Here is a 26,563-nt window from a genome sequence, read left to right as displayed (position 1 = left end):
ATATCGTTTATAATTTTAAAAATGGAAAAAAAAGAAAAAAATATTCAAATTTTCAGACATCTAGTCAAAATAATACTAAAAAAATCAAAGGAAAAATTACATAAAATTGAGTTTAATTCAATAATTTTGAGTTTTTATTCTTCAACAAAAATGCCTTAGTTTTTTTTGTTTCAGAAGTATGTACAGTTTGGCAACCATCCCGTTAGACATTATAATATATGCAGTAAGAAAAGTTCTTATAGACGTTCTTATGTATAAAAGAAAGAAAGAGAACACATTGTAATAATGAACACACATTGATAACAACTGAACTTATACACATCAAGTAACACATATCAAATGGTATGATTGCGCACGCATCATACACAATACATATCTGTTTCTCTTTCTTTGTTATATACATAAGAACGCCCATAAGAACTCTCCTCACTTCATATATGATAAATCCCTACCTTGATGGTTGCCAAACTTTATACCTATATATACAAAGGTAGGTATTATGGCCTTTCATCATTATACAGGTAAGTATATTGTTCTATCAAAATTTCTTCCTTTGGGTCTTCATACAAGATTTTTTTAGGGTTAATTTCGTAATGTTACGTTTTATGTATTATAGTGTTAGTTACTTTATTCAAAAGTTTTTACTTTTTAATATTTAGCGCTTCTGCTTGAGGCTTTTGGATGCTGCCAAACATTCATGAACAATAATGGGTAATTTTGCGCATCTTTTACATAATGATGATAGAGAATGTTAAAATTTTTTAGTTTCTGAAAAACTAGAACCTACAAACTTTCGAATAAACTGACGATCGAATCGAATAATTTTTTAGGTTAAACAATTTGAAATTTCATAAAAATTTTCACCTGAGGGGTTCTTTCACTTGTTTTAAGCTTCAGGTCAATAAAAAGGATAATGCTACCGGATTGAATACAAGCTTTATAACTGTATAAAAATATAGCTTCGTGATAGCAGCGACATTGCACAATTTAACCTAATTTTTCATTAAAATTCACTGAAATATATATGAAAATAATAATACATCAATTTTATTCCCCTTTCTAAAACCAAATAAGATTAAAACAATCACTACATGATACATATAAATAAAAATATACATAAATATATGTCGCTTAAGCAGAGATTGGTTTGGGTTATTACGGGGGTGCCAGTTAAAGTCATTCGAGTCGGATGCTTTTATTAGATTCATTGAGTTTAATAAAATAATCATTAGAGAAGGTTACTACTATGTTATGGTTAAACTTTCTATTTAATAATATAATAAATAACATCGGAGAAAAAACTACAAGAGAAATTGTGTCCAACGAAGGGAATAACATACTATTGTAGACATGACTAAGTGATTGATGTGTTAAATTCATTGGTTGAAATTATATATCTGTTAGTTTGACCATAATATTGTTTGTGTCATAGTTTTGGTCTTATTATGACTCTATATAGTACTTAACCAAAATAACCAGTAAATTATATGTTACAACTTGTTCAAAACAACTACAATTGCCAAAATACCAAAGTAACTAGCAACAAAAATAAATATTCGCCGATTCATTTCGATATTTATAAGTAAATTACAAAATATTATTTTAATCGACCCTTAAGATAAAATTTTACCAAAATCAACTCACCATCTAAACCGACTGACTTCCAACAGAAAGCACAACTAAGTAAAAACAAAGTTATTAAGACGCCTGTCTCCTGCTAGAAATGAAAAAATGAAACAAAATTTTAACGAAAATGCGACCACAATTAAGTCATCATATGCTCGCATTCTTATTCGTGTGACGACATATTTTCCTGTCCCATATCATTTACATGTATAAATAACGTGTATTTCTAGCTTCTAAAAAGAAACTAACAGTGTAAAAACAGGAACAGGCCAATTGATTTGGGTGGGGGAGGTGTATCCTATACATACCACTAGAAGTTTTTTTAATTGAGTACATTTGCGCTTAAATTATTTTTCCTTTGTTTTTCGGACTGTTGTCTGAGACTTTTATGGTAATGTTATATGACCCTTCACATCCGATCACTCGAAAGGAGGGTTTTTCAGTTTTGGCTCGGATAACATTATAAAAGACTTAAAGTACTAAAAATATTAAATGAATCAAATTATCAAATCTTTCTTTCTATATTAAAATTTATTGCTATTGCTACACAAATGAATCGCAATTGAAAAAGAACTAAAAAAAGTTGTTTTATAAAACAAAATCACAAAAAATTTTGCGGCTAAATTTATTAACACCTACAATAAATACGTACTTTGCCTTATACGAGCAAAATATTTGTTTGTAATTCTTTTAAATAATTTAATGTAATTTTAAATATTAATTTAAAAGTCCATAAATGTTAATTTCCTTTCAATACATTTTATAATAAGATCGTATTACCCTCAATGTTCCAGCATCCATCCCCCTTCTTATTTTAAAACAAATCGAATAACGAAATATATTTTAATAAAGTAATATTAAAATAATGATACATCATCGAATCGAAGTTACACCAGTGGTACATTGACACACCATAATTTTTTTATTTATTTTGTTCACTTGCTCCTATAATGAAATTATAATATGAAAATTGGTGAACACCACAAGACATCCATATACAGACTAAAAAGTACCACTATTGAATTTTAGCCATTTTATAATTTTAGAGAGAGTAATTACTAAAAATATACGCTTTATACTTCCGAATCGACCAGAAACTTGGGCGGCAAGCAAGTCAGCGAAAAAATAAATAAAAACTTTGCTCTTAAAATTTTAATTTAAAATAGTCTAGACCATATTAAGTGGGGAACCTATTGCAAGGACATTTGTTATCATTTATATTTTGAATAACGACTTTAGTTTGTATCCTCTCAAACTCATTCAATTCGGTTTTGAAATGCTTTTTTGATCACTTTGATTCAATGAGTTTCTTTAGCAGAATATTAAAGACACTACCATGAAAAATGCCATAATCCATGAGACTTTTTCTTTTGATTTGAATTTCTAAACAAAAAAACGTCAGTATTAAGCAGAATGATGCGCTCTAGTTTGTGGACGGAGGTAAAGCGAAATGAAACAACGCTAACATTATTAATATAGTCAGATTTAGAACAGTAGTGATTGTATTTTACCAATATGGTTTTATTTTAATTGAAGTTAGTAGGTATAGCACTAGGTTTTTATTACACATATCACAGTTACCCACAGCCACCCTTATCACATGTGACTGTGATTGTGAACGAGGTTTACTTTATAAAAGGACATATGTAGAAATATTTCTCATTTATATCTTGTATCTAGAGGGGAAAACTAAAATCACTACATGCATTTTATCGTTGGTACTATGTATTGTAATGCAAATTTTAATCTAAACATTATTATTTGTTTTATTAGTTTGGTGAATATATTATCGATATTAATTCATTTAGTGGAGAATAAATATTGAGTAGGGGAAGTTATAGTACCTAGAATCAAAATTTACATTTATGCGTTTTTAAAGCTATTTTTTTCAATTTTACAATGTAAATTGTCTCTGTTTATAGCACTGTAATTCCTCAACATCATGTACTTTTTGAGTATGAAATATTTAACAACTATCGGTTAAACCGTGTGAACCATGGAACAACATCGCAATGTACCATAGCTCACACCCTTATGTACCTAGAATCTCTCTCTCAATTGTAGTTGAACGAGTTCTCTTCAATATTTAATATGACAGTTTTCTCTAAACAACAGCATCGTATAATATATATAATTGAAATTTCGAAAGCCCTATACATGCTTCTCTTTCAGGCATCCACCACTTGAGCGTCTAGAAAAGGCTTCAACTGATATTTTTAATGACTCGGAGTGAATGAGACTTCTTTTCTTGACGCATACTGCGCTTACCAATACTTGGAAATCCCTAAAACAAAACAAAAAATTTTTAATTTAATACTTGTAAGATCGAGCGAGCCCGCCGAAGGCGGGTGAAGCTCGATCATAATTATATTGATAGTTTCGTTCGAAGAGATCACTGTGTGTAGTACCGCCTTTGTGCGCTTATTCATTACCACATAGTTCAACCATAAAATAAAATTAAGTAAGTGTATCCATAACAACTGGTTTATTTACCCTTCATACAGTTCAGAAGTGCTTTAGTTTAGGTAGAAGAGATCACTGGGAGGGTGATATAATGGGGGGGAGTGATCTCTTCGAACGAAACTATCAATATAATTATGATCGAGCTTCACCCGCCTTCGGCGGGCTCGCTCGATCTTACAATTATATTTCAAGTTTCGTTCTCGAGATCACTGTGTAGATGTTCAGAGCTGTGTTAATCATATTTAATAAATTAAAATTTGATTAGTTAACAGTATCAATTAAATGGGAGACCTTTTAATTACATCTTTATTAATATTAATTTTTTTTTTTTTTTTTTTTTAAACAAAATATTAGTAATTAGCAATTAAACATAAATAATACGAAAATATGCAAAATAATTTAAGTGAACAAAAACAAAGTTTAAATAAATAATATTAACATTATCAGGATAATATTGACTCAGCAAAAGATTTTTTATCATTAACAATTGGTCTGTTATAAAATTTTTCGAATACCTTTGATTTATCTGACCATCCTGCCAGACTTTTGATAATATTTACGTCAACTCCTTTATTGAAGGCAGTTGAAGTCGAAGCGTGTCTGAAACTATGAGAAGCATAGTTATCGCCAACCTTACACTCCAATAAAAAGGATCGGAGCCATCTACTAATAGTATCTTTCGATGCTTTTTTATATGGTTTCCGAGTTGTAACAAATAAGTACTCAATGTTATCGGCTAAATTTGATGTAACCTGTAAGTATTGTTCTAAGGTAGATGCCACACAAAGATTTGAATTTTTATTAAATTTTTTTAATATTAATAGGGGTTGAAACGCGCCCCGCCTGGAAGTTTTAATTTTTTCTGGGATTTCGATTTCATAGTCTACATCCTTTTTAATAATATTCTTTCTCTTAATTAAAGAAATTGTTTGGACACGATGTGCAGAAACTAATGCTATCAACACGACTAATTTTGTTGTTAACTGTTGTAGATTAAGTATATTTACCGGATTTAGTCGCTCTAAATTTTCAATTAAAGGATCTAAACTATAAATTCTATCATACTTGGGTTTAGCAGGTTTAATATTATAAACACCCCTGAGAAAGCGTGATAACAAAGGATTTTTTCCAATCTCCTTGTCACAAATAAGGGATATTGCGGCACGAGTAGTATTTAAAATACTATACCGTGCACCTTCCTTGAATTTTTTTTGTGAAATATTCAATCAACATTTCTTCTTTGGGATTAAACATATCAATTTTTTTTTTTGTGAGCAAAAAGAAAACCAGTCTTTTATTGGCTTGGAGTACTGTTTCAGGGTTGAAGTAGAGACGGACTTGATAATGATGTCAATGGCTTCATCATTTAAACCCCTTTTTTTAAATGCCTGGTGGATAATCGGGCAGCCATCAGAGACAGTTTTTGAGCCAACGGATGTTGAACTTGTCTACAAGGAGAGAGAAGTAAATTAACATCTGGTTGAAAAATGATAGGTTCTGAGTCTAGCAGCGAAAGCCATACAGGATACCATGGCTGACCGCGCCAGTTTGGAACTACTACAATTCCACAAGCCTGATCGATTTGGATTTTCTTAAGTGATTTTAAGATTAATGAGAAAGGAGGGAAAGCAAAAAAATTTAAATGTTTCCGATTGATTGTAAATGCATCAATAGTGACTGCAGCAGGATCACGATGCCAGGAACAGTACCTTTTGCATTTTTTATTTGAAGATGATGCGAAAAGATCAATGTCTGGCCTGCCCAGCTGAGAAACTATCTTATCGAACGCACCAGAAGACAGTTCCCACTCAATGTCTATATTTTCTATTCTAGAAGCTCTGTCCGCATCAACGTTATCCTTAGAAGGAATGTATGAAGCGAATATCCATATATTCCTGCATTCACACCAGGACCAAATGTCATAGGATAAAACGCTCAGGTGTTTAAACTTGGTACCGCCCATTTTATTAATGTAAGCAATTGCAGTCGAGTTATCAATTCTTAGGAGAATTTTACAATTAGCAAAATCAGATGCAAATGATTTTAAACCGTTAAAAGCTGCTAAAAGTTCTAGATGGTTAATATGAAACGATCTTTCCATGGGGCTCCAGCGCCCATAAGCCACCTGTCCATCATACGACGCTCCCCATCCTGTAGTTGAAGCATCTGAATACATAGTGAAAGGGAAAGTTGAATTTCTAATATGATTTTTAGAATTTATAATATTAATCGACCACCAGTTAAATTCATTTAATAAAGAAGGAGATATACTCATAACATGATCGTATTCATTATTAGATTTTTGTAAGGCCAAATAACGTTCTTGCTCAAACGCCTTAGAGTGAAACCAGCCATAATTAATTGCTGGGCAGGCTGCTGTGATATTTCCCACAAATTGGGAAAATTCTCTGATAGTACAATGAGTGGAATCCCTAAATTTCAATACTAAATTGTGTATATGAGACCTTTTTTCTTCTGTAAGTTCAATTGTCATTTGAACTGAATCAAATAAAAAACCCAGAAATTTGCATGATGTTGAAGGGTTAAGATTACTCTTACTCTCATTTAAAATAAAACCTAAAGATTCTATTAACTCACGGGAAATTCTTATGTTTTCTGAACACAGGGCAGTAGAATCGGCTGCCAACCACCAATCATCAAGATATACTACTGATATCAAACCTAGCCCTCTCAGGTGGCAAATAATAGGTTTACAAATTTTAGTAAAGACCCATGGGGCCGTGCAGAGGCCAAAAGGTAAGCAAATAAATTCATAAAGGAAATTATTCCAGGTAAATCTTAGGTATTTCCAGAAATTTTTATGAATTGGAATCATAAAATATGCATCTTTCAGGTCAAAATTAGCCATCAAACATTCTCTTGATATTAATTTTAAAATTGTTCTATAATCCTCCATTTTAAAATGAACAGTTTCTATGAAATTATTTAAATGCTTTAAATTAAGGATAAATCTCATTTTACCATTTTTTTTGGGTACAAGAAAAATTCTTGATAAAAACTGGCCCTCCTCCTCAGCACACTGCTGGATAGCGCCCGTTGATAAAAGGTCATTCACAGCCTTCTGTACCTCAAGTTTATTTTCAGAGAAATGATTATTGGAGGGCTTTGAAGATTGAGTTGGTGTAGAGATAAATGGAAATTTGTATCCGGAGATCGTCTCAAGGATAAAAGGATCGGAGGTGATTTTGGCCCAAGCATGTACGAAATACTTTAACCTACCCGCAGTAGGACTCACCTTTATTTCTTCTGTGTCTGAGCATTTTGAGCTGGAGGGAGTTGGTTCCCTGATCGGGATCGAGTTGTGATTTGATTGTGATTGTTTGCAGCTGATGATTTGTTGAAGTGACGTCTGTAGCCCGTCTGACTGGAGCTGATCCTTGAAGCAGACGGGCTTCTCCAGTTTAAAGAGTTTTTAGGTCGATTTGAATCTCTTCGTGGAGTTTGATTTTTTAAAGACAAGCTTGTTTTTTCAACAGCTAAGGCATTCTTAATTCTTTTAGCAAGGTCGATGCCAAAAAGAAATTCATCTGTGGGTGAATCTTCAAGAACAGACTTCCTTTTTCCATCAACACATGAGTACAATTGTGCACGTCTGGACTTGGACAACTGGAAAAACAGGTCACACATCATGCTGCTGGAGTCACAAAGAAGCTTTAAAAGCTGTTCCTTATCTACCGGTTCCTCTTCATCATTCAAAATATTGCAGATGGCTGTACCAATAGCCACTAAACTACGGCCACACACATCCTGATGATTAGCAAAAAATTTATCACGAGATTTAGCCGTTTTATGTAAAAGAGGGAGTAATTCCGGATTGAGAGTTGGTGCAATTAGAGGACAGTTTCCTTTGTTAGGATAAGTTTCAATCATTTTAGACTTATCTTCTTTGTTCATGCCTGAAGCTAATAAATCTTTCCAGCATGACGCTAGTTCAGGGTGCAAAACAAAGCATTTATCCTTTAAAAGTCTCTTTTCCGAGCCCAGGATTTGGAGCACCGATTCACTGAGGGTGGGAACTTCAGAACCCTTCGTCTCCTGCAACTCCACTGACGCCTTCAAGTTTTTATCTGAGGCATTTTCCATTTCAATATCAGATTTACTACTCTGATCTTGGTCGTCAACATCTGAGTCTGCAAGAGCAAAAGATCTAGGTCAAAACAAGCTATCATTTTCCTGACGCAATTTTTTTTTTTTTTTTTTAATGTTTGCCCAGTCAAAGGTACAACAACTTATTAACATAAGATTTGTTGCCCAAGGTACAACAAAAAATGTTGCCCAATAACAATCAAAAATTGATTAGTTAAGTATTTTAGTATTTACCCTCAGATGAACAGTTAACAACAGAGTCAATGACTAAATTAGATGACATTTCCAGATCATTTAATTAAATGCTGGTATATATATTTTTTTAATTATTTAGGTATTTTAATATTTTAATATTTACCCTCAGATGAAGAATTATCAACAGAATCGTCGACTAAATTTAATGACATTTCCTGATCAATTAAATGCTGATATTTTTTTAATTTTTTTTGGAGTACCTCCAAATGAGAATTGTTTTCCAATTTACGTTTATTCATTTTTATCAATGAAGAAGCAACAAATTAGTGTTTTACTTCTGATATCTGATAGATTATAATATTTGATTTTTTTTTTTTTTTGAAGAGAAATCAAAAAACGATGTTACTTGAAACGCACAAAAAACGTAATGAAGGGTAAATAAACCAGTTGTTATGGATACACTTACTTAATTTTATTTTATGGTTGAACTATGTGGTAATGAATAAGCGCACAAAGGCGGTACTACACACAGTGATCTCGAGAACGAAACTTGAAATATAAATACATATTACCACATATAAATTGTTAGATTGAAGGAACATAACTTTGCGTATTTGAAACTATACATCTTCAAAATGTAAGATTATGTATAAAACTGAAATATAGTATAGTAACTTAACCACCAAAAACCAGTGAATTACTTAGTATGAGTATGATTTATACAACAATATTCAATTGGCAGCTTGCAAATAGACAATCAGAAGATCCATTTTTTTTTTACTTTTTTCGCAACCAAATTTTATTTTTATAGTTAAATTGAAAATAAAATCACATTGACAACCAGTCTGTAGTCAAGTTGACTCAAGGTAATATATTTTACCCCATATCCAAAACATTATGGTTTCTAAGAGAATTGGATTCTAAGATATTTATCTTTTTCTTTTCCAAGTTCTCACTGCTTGGAACACTATATAGTTCTTCTCTTGCTAGTTTTGGTGTCCAAAAATTTTTCTCCATATAAACCTCAAGATGATAACCAGTCAACGCACCCTTTTTTCTCGCCTCTACCTCGAAGGTGGCTAAAAAGTTTATTGGTTTTAAGAAGAACCAGAAAATATTTTCGTTTAAAAATCGGTTCTATATGGTACACGCAGCTAATTCGCAAATTTTCCCTCATTATAGTAAGCACTGAAATACTTTCAGCCTCTTCAATACAGAAGTAAGTAAAATCTCCCTACATCTATAATTATTGCGAGGAATTGGAAGCACACAATTATCTCAAGACTTTTTTCGCATTAAATACTCCTTTGACCATATCTTATCGGGTATTTTATTACGGATAGGTAAGTTATAGTCTTTTTATTACTTACTGAATTCAGTTCATATCTCCGAACTTTAAAGTGCAGGTCTGAGACAAGTGGTCCCTGATCTGTACAATTTTTTATTTGAAATATTTTTTTCGTATTAATAAATGATTTTGCAGCAGATTTTATTCAAAAACATCCATTGAGATTAGCTTGCATTTATTGAAATAAAACATTCTTACTAGAAATACGTCAAGGCTAATCAGTCTTTGTCATCTGATACAATTTTAAATAGCCAAAATTGAACGGAATTTTGGGTAAAACAATTTCTGGAGGTTTAAAGAGTTCTTATGAAGAGTTTATTTGATATTACATAATAAATAAGGGATTGAACACGTCTTGGAACATTTGCTTGGTCAAATGTTTGGTTTATAAAGTTAATTTTTTAATTCACACAAAAAAAATAACTTTTATGTGTAAACTAATTAATAATTTATCTTTGAGCTTTATTAGTATTGTTAATATTCTTGTAAACAATTGTATCGGCATTAACGATATACATACTTTTAGGATTCAGTTCCAAATTAAATTGAAATTGAATACTTATTTTCACAGTGAAAACAACCAATATACTTTAATACTTTGAACAATTATTGTCGTTGAAAATTATACCTTATATTTTTATTTGGAAAAAGCTTACATTTGTATACCAATATTTTTGGATTTCCGTTTACAAAAAGGCTATCCCGTAGAATTCAAAATCCCATAAAAATTTCGGTAAGACGTATATTAAACTTCGACGCAAGTACTGTTTCTAGAGACCTTTCCCGATACTATAAAGGATAGAAGGAACTACGAATAGTGGAATATTTTTTCATAAAACGAAAAACTTTTCGGAGAAAATGCTACTTAAAAATGTCATTATAGCATTTAATTGAAAAAAAATACGCGCCAAGTTTTTCGATATTTGTAGGTCAATCATGGACACAACCAATTGTTCTCTTTTGCCCTTGCCAACTTTTGGCTAAAGCATTTTTCCGTTTTCTTGCGATCAAATGCAATAATAATATATTTATAAGTCGCATTTCCTCTTAAAGCTGACGATTCACGAAAAAAATTTTTGAATGAAAAATATCAGTTTTTTATGAAGATCAACTTTCCAATTTGTTAATTAAATGTTATTCTATCTCTTACGGTTTAAGATCTAAATTGACTATGAAAGAAACCCGAAGAAGTAGGACATCTAATCTGAACATGATGCCCCCCTCAAACTCTGCAACTCTTATTAAAGTAACAATTATTTTTTGATTGGTTACAAAACAAGCTATTAGCCATTATAAATTAAAATGATATATATATATATATATATATATATATATATATATATATATATATATATATATATATATATATATATATGCGTAAGAAGAGTTCTTATGGATGTCCTTGTGTAAAACAGTACAGCAGTGTTGCATAGTACTCATATAGCAACTAGGAATACACAAGTTTCCCATTCGATCACCAAAGTTAAGTAATATCAAGCATTACCAGTACTGACATAGGAGACTAGTTAAGAATCAGTGTTTTGAGCATAGTATGATCGTTGTCAATAGGTATGCTTAGCCATGTGAGTACCATACAACACTGCATGTTTTCTATATGTTACACATTGGCATTCACAAGCAATCTTCTTACGCATAGATATATACGTATAAAACGGGATTATTTCCAAGCTGTATACAAGTTTTATATATGTTTCTCAAAAATTACGAGCTTTGAAGCGATTTAACATTAAGCACTTGAAAACTTCCTATGATACTTCACTTTGTTTTATTTTTGTATTTGACAATTGCCTACAGTTCCACTCTAATTATTATTTGTAATTAAATTGTAAAACAATAATTGTTGTAAATATAAAAATAAACTCATACAATAAGGAATATAACAATAATTATTTATTTATTTATAACATTAACATAAAACATTTTTATTTTATTTTATTAACTAATTATTATTATTGTTATTTATTTGCTATTCATTTGTGTTGTAAAGATTATTATTTGGTGCGAGTGCTGCCAACGTTTTCGAGACTTTATTTTTAGACGGCTGAATGATTGCTGTGATGAATTAAATCTCACACCTGAGTGTTGCGTTAACTAGCGCTCAATTCCCGCTAGTAAAGCAACAAATTTTTGTCTGACAATTATAAGTACATGGTTTAATTGTAAAACTAAATCATATTAAAATTACAACCGCCATAAAAGTAATATATGGAGGTTAGCAACGATAGAACTGTTTGGCAAATATAATTTTTTCAAATTTTCTTTAAAAATTGATTTTAAAATCGACAATTTATGCATAATTCTTCAGGAATTCGCAATAGTAAATCCAATAAGCACCACTCACAGGTGTCAAATATATTTCATAAACAATCTAATTTCAATAAGAAAAGAAATATTCAAAATTCAGTCGTCTTTGAATGAACTTCTTCGTGTCATAGCAACCTCTAGCAGCTGTAAAGCAGAAACCTGCTAGCACCTGTAAACCTAAAAAGACAATTTTCAAACTTTATCGTATGTATTCATATATAAACGAAAATGTTTAACAATTTAATTTCATGATTAACATAGATATTTAAGTTCTGGTCGTATATGATGGCTACTTGTAATTTTTGCAACATGGGTTTGTAGAAACTTACTGCCACTCAATAGGCAGTACACTTAATTTATTTTTGTTTAGAAAATCGTACATGGAAAGTAGAAAACTTTTATTTTTATATTAATTATCTGCCGCACAAAGGATAGATACCAGCATAACAACTGTCCATCGAAAATTTTATAAATAAATTAAATATTCTTGTGAATAAAGTATAGTGGTGAAATCTGGTTCACTAAGCTCATTGTGTGGAATATTTTTTATTTGGCAATTTTAAGTAGAATCAAATTCCCCTGATTTTCTCTTCAAGCGAAAATTACTTTATATGTGCTCCCAAAGGCGTGTATCATTACCTATGCTTGAATTTTTGCTTACTATTTCTCAAAAATCTTTGTTTATAAATCTTTGTGGAGTTATAAGGTAGTACGAGCCAAGGCAAGTTTAGACTTGTGGTTAAAATTATTTTAACCTTATTTTCAACTTTTATGATGAATTTTGTTATAGCTTCATGAATGTAGACGAAAAATAAGAATAAATTTTTCGATATCTGCGATATCTGGTTTTCGAAATATCGAAAGCTAAATAATTAAACAAAATTTTCAATTTTCAATATTTTGAAAGTTACTCTAGATATTGAAAAATTTTATTCTTATTTTTCGTCTTATATTTCCTCTCATCATGTCATAACATAATTTACCATAAAAATTGAAAATATATATTCTTTTGTGTCCCCACTACCATGCTCATTCTAAATCGTTTAAAATGGCTTTTCTTGTTTTCAATAATTTAGTAAGGATTTAACTTTAATTTAAATAGTTTTTTTTTAATTTCCACTGACTAGTTTTGGAGAAATCTATGGAAACATATCGTCCATCTATCGTTTTCTCATAAAAGCAATGTTAAATATGCCTACTTTTGAAATCATGTATCTATTTACATAATCGGCATCCTCCCTTCCCTAAAATTTTCAGAATTGATTTAGACTTAATTCAACTGCATATAACAAAAAAATAAAGGTTTTTATCCAAAGTTGCTCTGGTGCTCGTACATCCTTAAAGTTTTTCATCCACTCATCAATAACTATAAGAATCAATCTATAATTTTATTTTCCAGGCCAGCAAAAGTTACGCTGCTTTTACTTGAAATAAAGGCAAACAAATATACAATAAATCTAGTTTTAATATTATAATGTTAAAATATAACAATTAACAATATTTATAGTATTTATAGTACGTACTATGATCACTGGCTGGGAAGTTGCGGGTTCGAACTTAGGCAGCGGTGGTGTGAACAAAAATAGTTAATGGGGCGGTAAATTGATCACACTTGTCGTCGCTTGGATAAGAACGAAGTAACCGCCTCCATTCACATCATGAAAATGTAATTGTATATATTCGAATGTAGTTGAAATAAATAAAGATTAAAATTAATGATGTGGGTGGCCTCTGATAGAGACTTAAACGTATGAGGAACGGAGGTAAAACCCCATTATTATTATTATTATTATTAGTATTTCAATTTCAGATTTCAAAAAATATCGTGTCAGTCCCTCAATGCAAAATAGTTGGCCCCAATGGGCCCAACAGATAACACATATTTATTTATACAAAACTATACATGAATGTTATGAAATAAATATTAGATAAAAATACTTAACTGCTCTGGTGACAGAAAATATGTGATTAAAAAACATTATGTAACACAACAAAACATTGTACAAAGAGGGTGTATAAAAACTACCTTCTTACTACATGTGTATAAATATAAACTACCCTTATTGTATATTATGATATTAGCTTATATTTATGATTTATATTGGGTTTGTATTTCATAATTTATGTAATACCCTTTGGGACAATCACAATTTTATAATTTTTTTTTTTCATATTAAAAACAGAAGTTTTGTAATTTATTCAATTAAAATAAAAATTGCATAAAACGTATAAAATGAAAAAAAAAAATTTTTTTTCGAACTTAGATTAGTCGATGCCGACATCCGTTTTTCTACCAACCCGAATCATAATATTGTTTAAACTTATTTTACAACAAAAGTAGTATGCCCGAGTAATATTTACGTAATTAACTTTCCGAATACACGTTTTCGTTCTACTAATAAACATTTCAATTTATTGATGATTGAAATACATTTTATTATAAATTAAACATCCAAAAACATAAACTTACTAAACGATTTGTAACATAACAGCGATTTTTTAATGATCTGTAGGATATAACATTTTTATTAATAATAATTTTATGTTTCTTTTATAATTATCTGTACAGAACTGCACATTCTGACTATTTGTGCAGTTCTAAAAATTGCATAAAAGAATACTGATAAAAAAAAGTTTTGGAAATATAATGTAATAAAGCTATGTTATTGTTACCGTGGTTTGTTTGAATAGTGTACATCAGTTTGAATTACCTACACACATGTAAAAAACCGTATTAAGCACAGATGTTTTGTCTAACAAAGTTTTTACTGAATCAGGCCTAATTTTTTACAAATTATTTTCAAAATTTGGTTATCTTTGGAAAAATTTTAGCCAAGGCTAATATATACAGTCTTCGTTTGCTAGACCTTGCCGAAGCCTTGGCCTAGGCTAATGAATAAATTTTCCCAATTCATATCCATGTTCTTGCTGGTATGGAATAGTAGTAGAGAGCAAAGTATTGGTCGGTTTGTATAAATATAAAAACCAAGTACCTGGTGCACGAGTTCATTATATATTACGCCATACTATATATAACATATATCAGATAATCAAAGGAGTCGATCCAGGTAAAATTAAACACGATAGTGTTTACCAAGAACAAAATATTAAATATCTGTATTCAAGAGGTTATCAATTAAGTAATTCCATGGCTTAGCCAAGCTTGACACAATACGCAACAATATCTACCCAGGCTTGAAACAATATAAACCTGGCTGTTATTTCCTCTATGGGAAAGCTAAAGCTCAAGCTTAAAATTGTATCAAGTAAAATTAGTAAAATGAAAATTTTAAGTAGTAGAGTAAATATTTAAATTATCTAAAATAGAAGAATTTTTAGCATAAAATATTTTGTATCGGGATTTTGAAATAGCAAATTTTATCCCACGCCGGTAAGTTAACAAACCTGCAATAGTCAGAAGAGACTTAGGAATTAGAAACGGCCTTATAAAAATAGCTTCAAAATTTTTATTTTAATTAATACTACTCTAAAATTCTGGAGGATTATCCTATATATCATACGAGGCTTCGAATTTCACAAATCTTCCATGCGTTTAAGATATGGAAGTACTTAACAAAAGTACGAGAAGTACAAACACTGTTTAAACATATTTTTTTACAATTTTCATTCGCGGTGTTATCAAAGTGATGATGAACATTTTAAGATGCGAAAGCACGCTACTACCAAACACACAAAGTGGGAAAACGATTGTTTAATGAAATGATGTCGTCAAATGGTATGTATGTATATACATATATACATTTATAATATGATCACTACCAACGAAAACCCAATATGGAAATTTTAAAAGAAAATTAGGGTGAGATATATATATATATATACGACAATAATAAAACATTGAGCGTTGAGAGTTGATTCTATGCATTAATTACTCAAACTTACAAACTTTAAATATTTTATTTTGAGATACGTACTTACATACTTAATTATATACAATATTTGATATTCTAAACGATACATTTGTTAATACACTTTGCAAAAATAAAAATGCACCACTTTTTGCATGAAACTTAAAAAATACTTGAACTTTTTGGGATATTGGGTTCGTTAATGAAAAAAATCGACCGATGAATAAGGGATGGGAGAGGGGTCCACAAAGTACAAAAAAAAAAAATTTAAGCATCAGACAAGATATCTGGTATCAATGGTATCAAGCAGATTTCGTTAATTATCGTTTGTAATGTTTAGAGTCTCTCGATTAGTAGCAAAATGAAATTTTTCAAAGGAATGAAGTTCAATCAATCAATTTTAATCAATTTTATTAATTTGGAATCAATTTAATTACAATATACTGTATGACTACTATTTCTCAAACATTTACTGAAAAATTTACGAGTGTGTTGTAAGTGACTTGATTCAAAGTACTTAAGAGTTTACATCTTGTAAAACTTCCTGAACGTTTTAATTTGTGTTCAAATAACAAATGTATTTTGTTCAAGCCATTTACAGGCTTTATTTATACATGTTTAAAACGTCATTTTCATAAAGTGCTTTGAATTCAATCATTTATATAACGTAATAGAATTTGCAGTAAAAATCTAAAATACAAAATTTGGCAGCCTAGTTAAAATGTCCCAAACTTTGAACGTAAATATCTATGTAAATTTTATCTTTACGTAAAATTAAAAAAAAAAAACTGGATATTAATTAATTTAGCATAGTACAAAAACATATAAAAATGAAACAAATAACACATTAGTTTTTTTTTTTTTTTTTTAACTAAGGAGATTTTCATTGAGGATAGGGGAAAAAACAGAAACATATCAGCTAATGAACCGTGATTTAGCAAGGCCTGCACCATTCGTCATTCTTTTTTTTCGATGCTTCTATTGTCCATTGACCACATCCAAAGGTTTTTGTGTTGTGTACTGTTAGTAATGTGCCTCAGTATCATATATGCAGGCATGTACACTTATCACGAGCATCGGGGCGCTCAAAAATGAAATGATGCAGTGTCAATTTTTCGATTTTGAAAAAAAGGGCTCCTCTATTATAATTATTTTATGCTGTTAGAGTCTTTATACATTTGAAGATAAAATGGTTTTTACTTCACCCAAATCTTCTTTTTCATGTATGTCATACCTACGAATTGAATGAATTTGTTTCCTCCAACCATAGACACGACATTCAAAATAATTTCATTTGAAATTATACAAAACTTCGTGTGAAAGATTTAAATTTTCAATGCAGATTCATTTAGTTCTATACTCCAAATTCAAGGCCTTTATAATCCTACAATGGTATATGGAAGGCCTATACTACGATATTCACACCAAGTGAAGAATAACAAATGTGGTGAATAAAATTTTAACATATTACGTATACATTTTATATCTATGTGTATATCTTTCTTTTTTCTACATACAGAAATTATTTATAACACTGTCTCTGTCAACAAGAACAAAATATATGGAAAATGACATTTTCTCTGTGAAATAATATACATACAATAATAATTGAGAATCACAATACAATATAAAATCTACAAACTGTATATTTGCATGATAACAATCAAGTCTGAAAAGTTTTTAAAATCTTTATTTACACTTTACACGTTAATATTAACTTTTTGTGTTAAAACTTCGATAAATACTTTGAAATACTTTGAAGACTAATTTGAACTAGTCAACTTTCACTTTGAATTATGAGTTGTTTCATAATTTTTGTATTTCCCGGAAAGTAAAAAAAGGCTATTTCGATAACGGATTTGATAAATATATACCGTAGGTAAAAACAGGTAGCATGCAATGGAACTTTCTTAGATCATATATTTTACTAGATAGGCTCAAGGTGTACCAAGTATGTACATTTTTGCTTCACAGAGAAGGTTACCAAAGACAACAATAAATTTAAAACTCAGAAATTTTCCGTAGAATTCAATTCAATGCACAATTTTTTTTAGCAAGGACATATAGAAATTGGTAAAATGTGGTTTTCTAGTTAAAAAACAAGTTCGTACAAAATTGGTGTAACTATTTACTTCGGACAAACTAGTCAAATCCAATGTCAAATTTTTAAATAAATTATTTATTGAAACACCAGTATCTCTTTGAGTTAAAAACATTTTTAAACTAAACTTGACAAAAATTTGTGAAAACAAACAATTGACTAAGTTAATTGTTAAACTACCATGTATAGACTGTGATTGTTGATTACACTGTCACATTACACGTACATACATGTCACACATACATAACTGATATTCCCATATAATACATACTATATAAGTTGCGCCTAATTTGCACTCTCGCGGGTAAACAGTGATGTTTACGAAAAAATGTTTCAAACAAAAGTTATTCATTTTTTTATAATAAACATTTTTTACTTTTAAAGTTTTGTTGTATCTTTAACGGTTTACAAAATGGGTCCTACAGACCCAAGACCCACTTGACCTATGATGCCCATTTACGAACTCGACCACACTTTTTATGTCCTGAGAAGGGTGTAAATTTCAGCTTGGTATCATTTTTCGTGTTTGAGTTATCGAGTTGACGAACGGACGGGCGGACGGTCGGACGAACAACCGGAAATGGACTAATTAGTTGATTCTATGAACACCATAATACCAACAATATTTTCGTAACATCAATATTTATAAGCGTTACAAACTTGGGACTAAACTTAATATACTATGTATATTTCATATATACATGGTATAAAAAGAAATTGAAATAATCGTTTTAAAATTCAATTCAGTAATTGGCCCATGCGTTTTTCTAAACGTTTCTTAGCTTAAAATTTTCTTCAATAGTTGCCATTACATCTGTCGGTATTGCGCGCTTTTTTTTATAGATATCGGTAATATTCTTCAAAAATAATTAATTATTATAAGAATAACAATTTTATAAAATTGTGGAAAAGCCATGTGATGGCTGGTATTTTTCAAATTTCTACATTTAAAGCAATACGCTGGGCTATTTATTACCACTGTATTTAATAGCACGCTACGACAAAAATAAGAAGGTAAAAATAAAATTTGTAAAGTATTTGAGAAGCGAAAGTTGCAACTTTCAAATTTCGAAGTTTTTTACAGCAAAAGAAGCACGCACAAAGTTATTGCTGAAGTCAGATACGAAATAGTTTTGCACCATTACTCTGAGTGATTTGAGATTTGTCCAGTTTAAAATTTCATGTAAGTCATCATTTAAAATGTAGGGAGTCTTCCGCTTACTGAGCTCAACAGTCACATCGTACTTTTTTGCAATTGCAAACATGGCTTGGAAACTCACTTGGCCCAAAAGAATGATGGCATGCAAATTTGATGATCTTCTACCACACTATAGCTCTGATCAAACAATACCTGTAGAAATTATCAAAACAATAGCGTGCAGAAAAGAAAGCGGCTGCAAAACCAAAACTTACAGGTGGAGAAAGAATGGCTTGAAATGCTCATTCGTGTGCTTAACGTGTGAAAATTGCACAAATACGAAAGAAACGCCAGTTGTCACAGATATTCTCGATGATGAAATAAAAAATTTAAATAACGATATAGTGACAGTAATGCTGACATATAGAAATCACTATGATATAATAGCGACAATGACAGTACTAGTGGAAATGAAGACGAGAAACAGAAGAAGCCCAAATTTAAGGTACGTAAATCGCAGAAAATTGCAGCACTGGACTGATTTTGCTTAACATTTTGAAATACTTAGAGCGTGCAAATACACGTGTAACATTTTCCCTCGACGGTACTGAATACAGCAACATATTTGTTAAATTTTCCTTTACGTCCCCCATATTAACCACCTATTAGGCCCACCTCCTCAAACCTACATAAACATTTAAAGTCTAATTTACATTTGAACAAATGAAAATAAGTTTTTGTGTGAATATATAAACAGAGTAGACGTACAAAAATAAACTAACTAGGTACCCTTTTTCAATTTTCTAAACCATTTTCATTGTAATTGTCAACCACCTCTCGCCCCACTTCATCCACCAAGGTTGTTTTTGTCTTGAGTGTAAAATAAAAATATATTAGGAGCATTATCTTTTTTTTATAGTAGGGGTGGATTCTAAAGAAAAAAAATTATTTACATATGCGTTGGTGATGAAAAAATTTAAATTAAATTAATATGCTTAAAACAACGGGTAAAAATACAAATATAAATATTTCCAAATAAATTATATGCATGAATATATTGAATGAATAGAATGAAGTTGGAATTATTTAAAAACATTTTTTGCTCCAAAGATTTTATACTTATACAGAGGCTATAATTTTGGAATGAATTTTGTACGTCATCCAAAAAAAAATTCCAAAATAAAAATAGTACTTGTTTAAAAAAAGAATTACGTTAAATTTTCTTATTTCTTATTTTGATAAATAGTTTTGAAAAGAGAAAAAGGGCACGTAAATAATAAACTAGCTGACAAATCAAAACATCTAAACTATTTCTTTAATAAACTTAAGGGTACAGATTTAAGAAAACTACGAGAAACGAAGTGCGAAACTAAGTTGCCGTTTTCCCTCTCCGTCGAGCAGAAAGATAGTATACATACTTCGGGAGCAAGTAAAGAATCGCTCAGATATCATGTTTGAAAGCCACGGGGATTGACAATGAACATGAAATCTGAGATGTTCTTTATTTTTAATCCCTAGATGTGCAATGTACTGTTACTTCTAGTCTTAGAAAATTAGATAATTAATTCAAATACAGTAGACCAAAATATTCTGACATAGTAGTTCAAAATGAATAATTGACAAATTTTGATCAAGAAATAAAAAAAATATTTGATTTATTTCAACTTTATTGGCCGAAAAAATACAACCTTAGTCTGAGAACGTCTTACAATCTGAATTATCAGGATTCTGAATAACTCACAACAACTTGTTTTGCAAAAGCCCCTCCACCAACAACAATCTCCAGTCTTAATTTAAGTATTTGACTACGTAGTTTTTTCAAATTTCATTCGAAACAATTACTGAACTATTTACTTTGGAAATTAACTATAAACTAACATTCAAATAATGTTATAAATATTTTCATCCAATGATGTCATAAACATTGAATTGACGTTATAAGTTATCCCCTCCAGTATGTTACTTTTTGTGAAATATTTATTAGCCCTCCTCCACCGGTGACGTGACTAATTAATTCATAATTTAATAATCCATTAAATCTTTTTTCAAAATCCATATATATTCGCATACACTTAGATAAACTGTAAAAAAATTTGTGTAAATTTTGGTAAACTATTAAAATATTTTCTTGCTGCTATGAATGTTCTTAATATTTGATCTTAAAAGCAAAAACCACCGCTTTATAGCCTCCACCTCTCTTGATCTCACTTATCACCCTTCCATAACACTTGAAGGGAAGGGAATATTAAGAACATCCATGGCAGCAAGAAAACATTTTAATAGTTTACCAAAATTTACACAAATTTTTTAACAATTTATCTAAGTGTATGCTAATATATATGGATTTTGAAAAAAAGTTTTAATGGATTATTAAATTATGAATTGACGCAGCTAAACGATATGCACAGTTTTAACATTTTTAAATAGTAAAATAGTCATTATTCATTGAATAGAAAAGGTGGCCATGAATTTTTTGACATTTACTATTATTAATTTTTACAGAAATCTTTATGGTTGAAAATGATATCATAGATCCGCTTCATCATTTAGAACCATAAATTATAGATTTCTGAAAAAATTTAAAATAGTAAATGTCAGATTAAATTTAATTAATTTTTTTTTTTTAATTTTATATATCTTTATAAATTATAGCTTATGTGTTATTCTGATGTATGAGCTATATATTTCTGTATAGTTTCATTAAAATCATTCGCTAATTTTTGCGTAAAAGCGTAACAAACAAACACCCTTACTTTGACATTTATAGTCATAGTACAGTTGCTGCACGTTAAAAGAAATTTGGAATCGATAATTATAGGTTTCTACATTACGCTAAATAAGTTAAAATAGCTACACTAAATAAGTTAAAGTAAATTTAATAAATTAGTACCTTTACTGTTAGTCTAGTTATATAAAATAATTTTTTTTAAACTTTATTCCACGAAATATTACATCCTTATAGCACTTTTTGTTAACTTAACATGATTTTAAGTTCTTGGAATTTATCATAAAACAATCCCTTTCGACCGCTGAATAATTGTAGACCGAATAGTTTTTCAATCTATAAAATATAGAAGGATCCTATTTGTTTTGTATCTTTAGAAAAATTCAAAGCTGAACAATATTATTAGCTTCTCAGTGTAGGAAAGTTGCTGCAATCAGTCCGAAAATTCAAATTTCGGCACATTACGTTTCATAGTCAGGACAATGTATCAACACCTCTTTTAGATTTATATCTGTATGTACGTATTTGTGTATGAGTTTGGGAACCTTTTTTCGTTTACGATTTTTCGTAAATGAAACGTAGAAACGTAATAGTCATTTCGGACTTAAGGGAATATTTGCCGAATAACATCACAATGTGCTGAAAAGACTGCCAAAAGCGACACGTAGAAATTTGTTGTTAATAATAAGAAACTGAAAATTTTGATAATGATAAAAGTTAAAGAAATCACTTAAACGATCATTTATTCGCAAATCATTTTTTTCCTACAAAACTGATATTTACAGGAATATTTACGATAATTGATTTTATGAAATTTTTTCCCTGTGCAGGAAGGGTATTGATCTTCTTATTGCATAGAAAGCGCTTATTTAACCACTAGACACATCTCTGTTCCAAAATAATAATTAACATTTCAGTGTAAGGGAAACTTATTTTCATCATCTGGGAAGTTGAATGTGTGGACTAAAGGGTTTCACTCACATGGACAGCTTGTAATGTCTGGTGTACATAAACACGGGTAAAGACATGTAAAGTAGCCATATTATAAAAGATGCAAGCAAATATAATATGTATAAAGCTTCTATATGTAACTATACAAACCAAATGTTAAAGCATCATCAAGCCCTCAACTGTACATAACATACACCTTACAAAGTTACACATACAGAATATTGTTCTGTTCCTCTTATCATTCTGTAACTTTGTATGAAAGGCAAAGAGTATTTTGTAACTGTTTTGTTACATTACCAACAGTTACATAGTAACAATAATATTACTACTATACTGGTATGAACGAGAAATAACGCTTGGAGAGTCAGCCAGCCACTCGAGAGTCCGTCTGTTTACACCAACATTGTAACGTTAGTTAGTTCTATGTTGTTTAGTTTATTTTATATTCTGATCCAAATGTTCCGTAAGGGAGTCGTATTTTCTATATTTCTATGTGTGTTCTACCTCGATGTACAGTAAGTTCAAAAGAATAGTATAATATATTATATTTAAAACTGCAGCGCTTGTAGGTATACATATAATCCACCAAAGTCTATCGATTTTCCCACAGACGACCATAGCGACTCTAAATATGCCTTGATTCGATCTACGAACATTTCCGCTCACTTGATCGCAAAAAATATTCGTGGTTAATATTTACTGTAAACTAATTCACTTCTTAATTTTAAAACATTAATTAGAGATATTAAAACGTTGCTGTATATTTATAAGTATTTGCAACTGGCACTTTGAAAATATCCTGTAAATTATAGCCAAATTATAGATGTGTTCCTATAAGTATTCGTGTAGATTCTGAAAGACTTGACCGATTGAGGTAAAATTCAAACAAAAAAACTATATTTTTTGTCGAAACGATGGTTTCTTAATTTAGATCTCTCGTTGACCCCAATAATTTTATGTTTGTGTTACCACTTGTGCGAAGCGAGCTTCGATTTCAAACACCCAAGTTGGGCCAAGCTCTGGTGTATATATTAAGTGATGATATTGAATTGAAATTACCGAGCAAACTGGAATGGCAACGGCTACTATTAATAATGATAACCGCCAATACATTATCATTAAAAGTAGCTAAAAACCATCGAAAGTTACCTACATACCTAAATATTTGAACACGTCATTTGCTTGAACATAATTACTCCTTGTTTGGCGCCTATGTCTTCGAAACGCCCTAAAATAAAATGAAAATATTTATGGGACAAAAGTTTTAGGAGCAAACAAATTACTTTCCAAACAATTCGTCTTACATCATGAAGCATCCTGTATAAGTATATGAATGTATATATGTTTGTTTCTCGATGTCTTCTCCTACTTCTTAGGTGCAGGCTTTCTCTTTTCTAGAAAATAGAAGAGAGAACTGTGATATTTCTAGTAGAACAATTCATTTGTCTTAATATTTACGGTGCCTACGCAGCTCTGCACGCGGTTTGTTATCAATTGTTTACAGTAGCATAATTATTTGTATTTGTACTTCAAAATACCATTCAAAATAAGTTTAACTTTATAACTCGCTGTTCTTTTCTTTACTAAAAGAATAAAAGGATAATATTTATTGTTCTTAAGCAACGATAGAATGCTTAGCCAGAAATTTGAATTTTTGAAAAGCTTAGCTCTAAATAATAGAATTAAAAACAATTTTTCATACTTTTGAAGGAAATTTACTAATAGCCCTTGAGCCCATGAGAGTAAAACTGCACTTACATGGATTTCGGTATTTCGCATATGAATCAACACATATTAAACGATAGGTACAATATGGAATAGGTGTACCAGGGTTTATCCTGGCAAAAATATTTTTTGACAGGATTTTTTTACTGGTGTTACAGATACCAGTACCAAATTTAGAAAATAAGGGGAATATAGAGTGTTCACAAATGCAAATCCGAACAGTAAAACCATAATGCTATAAAACTGAAAATTTCTAGCTGCTTTGCTAAGCTTTCCTGCGGATGCCTTTTTCTGGCGTTTGCAGCTTCCTTTGAATTGAAGACGCACAGTCCAGGATAGGGATGGATTCAGTTTTCATGTATGAGACGCACAAATAGATGCCCATTTATTAGTAGTCATTTTACAAAAACTAGTGGGACTCGCCAAGAAGCAGGTTCCAAAGAAATTTGCAAAAACAAATTTTAAACATTTTCTGTCTTTTGGTAAAAACAATCATATTTTTTAGTTTTGCAGAATAAAGCTTCTAACAGTAGCGAATCGTTTGAAGGGCCGTATATTAGTCAAAGGAAAAAATGTATAGTAAACTATAAAAATTAATGTGTTTGATATATAATTCATCACCTGAACAAGTTTTATTTAATTATAATGTTTAGAACGGCATTAACGATTTTAATGTAAAAGAACGAGAAACTCGTAAAATGAAAACATTTATCACAAGTAAAGTTGTGGAAGATAAATTTACTTCAGTTTATCATCTAAAAATGTTTTCTGTAAGTATAACACTCATCGGAATACATAGAAGAATTAGTAAAATGAAGATATTTATTTAATGCAAAGTTGTGTACAGTAAATTTTTTTATAATTTATCAATAAATGCATTCAATTTTTTTAATTAGAAAGAGGTTTTACCTTTAGAGCCAAAGTAAATAATACCAAAGAATTTTATGAAATATAATTTTAATTGTTACTAACATGACCATTTCTCGTTTTACTGTTCCCTTTCAATATTCCGTCTGGGTAAACCATTTCTCATTGAATGGAATTTATTTTTTCAAAAATGATAATTAGAAAGGTGATAATGGGTGGATGCACATTAAAGAGCGCTTTCGCCATTTATTAAGGAAGCATGTAAGAGGTCAAAAAAATCGCTGCGCACTAGTGGAAGCTGCGCATAGAAAGATTGAGATTAAAATAGTCCTATATATCGACAATTCATTCAAGATGTAGTAAAAATAAAAATAGCCCACGTTAGTTGTTATCTACTAGTTATAAAAATTGAATAATTGTCACACATATTACTTAAATTGTCATTTATATATTGAACTCATATAGCTCCCCGATTTTATAACTGAGAAACATGACCCATGGAAAAAAATTTACATACCTTACCTTTCAAAATCAAAAATTTGCAAATTTAATTTATAAGTATATTAACTATCATCAAAACTGAATGTCTTCCATACGGACAAGTTTTAGTAAATAGATAAAATTTTGATATGAATTATTTATTTGTGTGATTGTAAAAATAACAACATAGAAATTCAGAAACAACAGAAAATAACATTTAAGGATTATATGAGTGCGTTCCCTATGATTAGATTGTAAAATACTCTGAAATGTGACGTTCGTTCTCGATGCTATGCTATATGTGCTCTTATATTTGTAACCTCGTTGCTCTCACTCGTCTCTTTCCACTTATAATATGACCTCTCTGTCTCATTTCTCTTCTACCTCACGCTATTCACAATTCATTTTCTTCCTTGTTTGGTGTGGTCCTATGTATGTTTTGTTCAGTATATTCTGATTTATGAAATTTTGTAAAAAATGATCAAGTAGAAATATTAATTGGATCATTCATTGATGTTTGAGTTGAAGGTTACATTGTTTGAAACAGGTGCTCAGAAACAAAAAAATATTACGGTTAAGGAGCTAACATGCATCCTTGTGTAAAAATTCCAACTGTGTGCAGTCCGCCACCAAATTAGCAACG

The 26,563-nt window shown here is 30.3% G+C and overlaps 1 protein-coding gene across 1 annotated transcript; it reads right to left on the bottom strand.

Moving 5' to 3' along the window:
• Positions 1–7,291: 7,291 nt before the first annotated feature.
• Positions 7,292–8,690, bottom strand: LOC123305936. Its single transcript, XM_044887780.1, has 2 exons — positions 8,555–8,690; positions 7,292–8,240 (listed from the first exon to the last, which is right to left on the bottom strand). The coding sequence occupies exons 1-2, from the start codon at positions 8,688–8,690 to the stop codon at positions 7,348–7,350; spliced, it is 1,029 nt and encodes a 342-aa protein (XP_044743715.1). The 3' UTR covers positions 7,292–7,347.
• Positions 8,691–26,563: the final 17,873 nt, after the last annotated feature.

The sequence above is a fragment of the Chrysoperla carnea genome, chromosome 1 (genome assembly GCF_905475395.1).
Source record: "Chrysoperla carnea chromosome 1, inChrCarn1.1, whole genome shotgun sequence".
In the NCBI taxonomy this organism is placed as follows: domain Eukaryota; kingdom Metazoa; phylum Arthropoda; class Insecta; order Neuroptera; family Chrysopidae; genus Chrysoperla; species Chrysoperla carnea.
This window is presented reverse-complemented; position numbering and strand designations above follow the sequence as displayed.